The 5,636-nt window shown below is 35.5% G+C and overlaps 1 protein-coding gene across 1 annotated transcript; it reads right to left on the bottom strand.

The window, feature by feature from the left end:
- Nucleotides 1–1,161: 1,161 nt before the first annotated feature.
- LOC112516286 (pyruvate kinase isozyme A, chloroplastic-like) lies at nt 1,162–4,153 on the bottom strand. Its single transcript, XM_025123304.1, has 7 exons — nt 3,656–4,153; nt 3,479–3,566; nt 3,210–3,400; nt 2,980–3,095; nt 2,296–2,539; nt 1,977–2,208; nt 1,162–1,647 (listed from the first exon to the last, which is right to left on the bottom strand). Exons 1-7 carry the CDS (start codon nt 4,151–4,153, stop codon nt 1,319–1,321), a joined length of 1,698 nt encoding a protein of 565 aa, XP_024979072.1. The 3' UTR covers nt 1,162–1,318.
- Nucleotides 4,154–5,636: the final 1,483 nt, after the last annotated feature.

The following is a 5,636-nucleotide window of genomic DNA, read 5'->3' as shown; positions in this document are numbered from 1 at the left end:
AAAAATTATAGTGCAAAATTAATTATATTATATATATATATATATATATATATATATATATATATATATATAAGTAAAACCTTCGGGTGATGAGGTGGCACCATGAGAATTATAAAAGTAAAACCTTGGGGGTATTGAGGTGGTACAATGAGAATTGAGTATTCTCAAATGGTGAATTATGGTTGAGTTTTAGTTGTCCCACATTGGTGAAGAGTTGAAATATTTGAACAAAGTGAAGTGTATAAAAAGATGGAATGGTGCCTTTGTGTCGATTAATGAGGTTTGTTTCTTAGGGTTGTCTTACTTTGGATGACCTCTTTGAAATCTATAACCATGGTTGGGATCAAAACCAACCAAATAGAAAAAATCTTTATCTTTATATATATATAAAAAAAACCTTGGGTATTGAGGTGACATCATGAAAATTGCATATTCTCAAATGGTGAATTGTTGTTGAGTTTTAGTTGTCCCACATTGATGAAGAGTTAAAATTTTTGAACAAAGTAAGGTATATAAGAAACCAACTAAATGGTAAAAATTATAGTGCAAATATAAAAGTGAAACCAATGATGATAATTTGACAACATGAGATAATTATTTATCTGTCGTCTTGATGTTAATACTATCACGGTTTGACACACCTCTCTAATTACAATTCAAATATTATATCTGATATGTGGGTCATCAATCCCACTTGATATTAATTTTATTTTTTATCAGAAAAATCCATTTTCTTAGCTTGATGATGTGGTTCTTCATGCATCGTATTGGACTTCCACTATTGTTGCTACAACTTACGCACTCCTTTAATTTTCACTAGAAATATTATAGAAGGTTTGATTCTCGTAACTTCAAAAATGAGATTTCAATTAAATTTTTTATAAAATTAAAATCGTGATTTTTGTCACCTTATATGAAATTTCAATTAAAACTGTGACTTCTAATTAGACAAACTACTAACATTAGTTAAACATTTGTAGAGTACTTTGCAACACGATTCTCAAGCATAGTTAGATAACTTAAATTAACATATGGTTATAAGATTGTTATCAAATCCTCTTAAAAACTTTTAATGTTAATGTGTAGTTGTCACTCACATTTGTCTAAATTTTTTTAGAATAGTACTTCAAATTTAGTCTATAACATTTCTTTTGAAGATGATATTATCGCTACCACGCAACGCGCGGTTAAAAAACTAGTTTCTGATAAGAGTTAGATACAAAACCATAATCACCTTTGTTAATTAACGGACAATTCAATCATCAATCTAACTAATCAAGAACTTGACGGAAAATACGAACTTGAAGATCGAAAACCATCATTCGATGACGATAACTTTGAGCGATTGGTAAGCGGCCGGGGTCACACACGCTGGAATCACGTCTGAAACAACCAGAATAGCGTCTCCGGCATTCACCATCCCTTTTGCTTTCATTAGATCAGTGGTTCTAGAAATATTAGCATCCATGTCATCCGATAAGTCAAACGCGATCGGGACAACTCCCCGTTGCAAATTCAACGCCATTCTTGTGCTGTTTTCATTTGTGAATGCAAATATCGGAGGGTTTGGTCGGTTGCGAGATAAAAGTGACGCCATTTCTCCGTGTTTTGTGTAAACAAAAATGGCATCCACTTCAAGCTTGTTTGCTGCACACATGAAACAGAGGTTGATTCTAGTCAGAGTCAAAGTTTACTATTCCAGAACTCGGTTTGCTGCACACATGAAACAGAGGTTGATTCCCTCTAGTCTCTGTTGAACGGGGTGTGTTGGAGTCCTATATCGGTTTGACTTGAACCATTTTTCTTCGGTATATGATGAAACCCCCTTCACTCTTCAAGGGCTTTTTTTAAGAGGAATCCAATTGGATTCCACATATTCTCACATGGTATTAAAAATTTGGATAGTAATGTAATAGGATTCTACATATTTTCACGTTGATAATTGAAAAGATAACAAATCAAGAAACTGAAAGTACCCATTTGGCCAGCACAGTTGCAGATTTGTTCGGCTATTCGATCTGGCAACGACACTCCAAGTGGAGGAAGAAACTTTTGAACTTGGTTCACCTCACGGCTCCATAGTTCCATTCGGGTGCTAGCCATTCGTAGCACGGATATAGCCTTTAGACCATACGATCCCATTGCTGATTCACCGGATAGCATCAGGGCATCAGCACATTGTCGAACGGCCTCAGAAACATCTGCTACCTTTTTTACAAACGAAAGTGTGTCAACTTTAAGATCTATTCAAATCTTTTGAGCGTAGCTAAATGAAAATTCCGTCTGGAATCATACTTCAGCTCGAGTCGGGGTAGGATATTCGATCATCGACTCAAGAAGTTGTGACGCCACAATTACTGGCTTGTTTAGTCGCCTGCAAAGATCGATTATCTCTTCCTGCACAGTTGGAACCTGTTCTAGTGGTATTTCGACTCCAAGATCACCTCTTGCCACCATGATTCCATCCGATGCTTCCACGATTTCTTCTAGATTCTTTAGAGATTCCAAACTCTCGATCTTTGCCAAAACCTTGACGAATCTGAACAGTACATTGTATACAGTATTAGAGTCTCACATATGCTAGACTCAAAGCAATTCTTCTTGGTATATGTTAGAACCTCCCTTCTCTTTCCAATGGCTCGTTTGAAGAGTAATTTAATAAATTCTACATACTCGGTATCAGAACTAAGGTCTACCCCTCCAGGAACTTGACACTCCGGGGCAATCTGTACTCGTCTATCCCCCTATCGACACTTTGAGCCATTTGTGCCTGTCTGTCTTTTGGAGGGGTTAAGTTAGGGTCTCATATCGGCTGGACTTTTGACCATTTCTTCTCGATATATGTTGGAACCTCCATTCTCTCCCCAATGGCTTGAAGAGTAATCTAATGGGGTTTCACATATTCTGACAGAACAAAAACACAAACATGTAATCTTTCAGGTCAAAGGGTCTAGAAACTGATCACAAACGCGGGCTTACTTATTTTTGGCGAGTAGGTGATCCTTTAAATGCTTGATGGCAGCAGCGTCATTCACAAATGAGACCGCGATAAAATCAACGCCTTCAGATGTTCCAAACTCGATGTCAGACCAATCCTGTTGATCATAAGCCACAAATCAGAACTCATATCGATAAGCAAACAATAGTCTTGCATCAAAAACACCTTAAGATCATCGAGTTTCCTAAGAATTTGATTTAAAATTTCTAACCTTTGCAGATAAGGTCGGGAGCTCATGATGTTTGTCGACAAGTTTCCCATTTCGCCATAAGCTCAGTTTAGCTCGAGGTAAAAGTAAGCCGGGGTCTGTGCAACTGCATCGCAAGTCATTTCCGATCCTTTCTATGACCTGAAACGTCGCCATTCCTCCATCAACAACAAGCTCATCACCCTCTGTGATTCCTGATAACAAAACACTTCAACTACATTGAAATTCGATTAACAAAAGAAATGAAACTGAAGCCAGATTAGTCAGGAAACCTTCATTAAAGCCTTCATAGCTTGTTTGCACAGTGAAAGAACGAGAACCCTCGAGTTTTTCGGTAGTAAAGAACCAAATTGATCCATCCTAACAGTCAAATATGAGGTGACCTTTAATCCCTTTGAAAATCTAAAAAAGCAGAATAAAGAAGATGGAAAATTTCAAAGAGAATTGACCTCTGCTTTAACAGAGGAAGAAGCTCCATGGTCAACAACATGAATTTGTCTGCCTTCTGTATCAATCATAACAGAAACACAAAACCCTTTTTCCTGATTCAGTTTCTTGATCTTTCTAATCACATCTTGATGCCAATCTTTAGTATTATGACACATGTTAAGCCTGGCTACATTCATCCCTCCTAAAGCCAGTTTCTCCAGTTCTTCATAAGAACAAGAAGATGGCCCCACTGTGCACACCATCTTCGTCTTCCTCATACCCAGAAACCCATTTTCCATCAACTCTGTCTCCTTCACCCGATCAAACCCTAATCCCTTGTGTTCTCCATTCACCACAGAACCCACTTGTAACACAGCCCTGGCCACCAAACCATTCAGTTTCTTCTCGTTAAAAGCAAGTTTCATAGGCCAAACAGGAACACCAAATCCAAATCCAAATCCAAATGCACTTGTTTTCGAATCCAACCATGGTGATATGAGAGGCAAATCAGCAGCCATCGACTGAATCCAAGAATTTGAAGAGGGGTCAGATTAAAGATAGGATTTTAAAGATGAAAAAACTGATTAGCAGGTAAACTGATGTGGGGTTTGACTTCTTGTCAAGAACAAAAAGAAGAATAAAGAATCAAAGAAGGTGGTATTGAGGTGTTAGTATTAGAAAAGCAAGAATTAAATAAGAGAAGGGGCATATTCTTTGTAACTGTAGTTGAAAAGGAATCAAGAATGAAGAAACCCTAGTTGGGTAGGGGTTTAAGAAAAGGAAAACGAAGTCGTTTATAACGTGGTGGTGGTTTGGTTTGTTGAATGAATATTTGGCGGGATTTTAAGGTTTAGGTTTATGTCGTCAATGTTGAGAGGTCGTTTCCCTTTCCAACGTTTTCCGCACCATATATAGAGGTTAAATTATATATAAAAAATAAATATTATTGATGTATATAAACGGTATCCGTGTAATATGGTGGGGCTATTAATTTTAACGATTTTGAAGTTTTATTGGTTTTATTAGAGTAGATTTAATGATGATATAAGTTAAACTTGGTCTTTATATATTAATACAATTTTAGTAAATAAGAGTTATGGTTCCAATTACAGTTTAACGATGAAAAAAAATTGTATGACAATTTAAAATCCAACATATTTAAACGACTTCACAAATGTGTCGATTTACACCAAGAGCAAAGAATCAATAGATCGAGAGTCATTGAATGAGAGAACTTTTAGTAACCCATGGTGAATATCAATTTGAATCTCACATTGGGGGATGGGAAGAAGACATAGAGTTATGAGAGGGTGAATACATGAGTTAAAGGTGTCAGAAGTATCTTAGAAACATGAAAAGAAAAAAATAATAATAGGCATTGGTAACTTGTACTATGTGTTATTTTAATTGTAGATTAAGAGATTTTAAGACTGAATGCATAAAGTAGTAGTAGTTAATGCATTATGAGTTGTTTTTAAGACTTTGTGCATAAATGTATAATACTTTGTGCATTAAAAGTTTTTAAGAGTTTCGATAAATCTGATTTATAAGGTAGTAGTGGTATATATATATATATATATATATATATAGAGAGAGAGAGAGAGAGAGAGAGAGAGAGAGAGAAAGAGAGAGAGAGAGGGGTTGGTTCAAATAGAAACCAACTATATGGTATAAACTATGGAAACCGATCTTGACCAATCACATTCTTTCTTCACTTTAGGTTCAAATCTAAATTATAAATTAATGATAAGGGTAATTTGGTAATTCAACCTTTTTGTAACCCCCAATAATTAATTGGGAGTTACAAATCTTAAAAGATACATTTAATTGTTAATGAGATTTTTATGATTTCTTTATTATTTCATGTTCATGGTATTCATTTCAATTGATTTTATACATATATTGAAATTGGTTGTCTAAGTGTACAAGATTTTCATTTCGTTCAAGATACATAGAGAATCCTATTGTAAAAGAATGTCAGAATAATGAAGACGATAAACG

Source organism: Cynara cardunculus, assembly GCF_001531365.2.
Source record: "Cynara cardunculus var. scolymus isolate 2C chromosome LG 8, CcrdV1, whole genome shotgun sequence".
NCBI classification, from domain to species: domain Eukaryota; kingdom Viridiplantae; phylum Streptophyta; class Magnoliopsida; order Asterales; family Asteraceae; genus Cynara; species Cynara cardunculus.
This window is presented reverse-complemented; position numbering and strand designations above follow the sequence as displayed.

Bases quoted from the DNA above. Each gene is read 5' to 3' on its own strand.
- LOC112516286 (XM_025123304.1), bottom strand. From the start codon at position 4,153: ATGGCTGCTGATTTGCCTCTCATATCACCATGGTTGGATTCGAAAACA. The intron at 3,096-3,209 runs GTTAGAAATTTT...TATGATCAACAG, and splicing joins TCCCGACCTTATCTGCAAAG to GATTGGTCTGACATCGAGTT. The intron at 1,648-1,976 runs GTACTTTCAGTT...TCATGTGTGCAG, and splicing joins CAACTGTGCTGGCCAAATGG to CAAACAAGCTTGAAGTGGAT.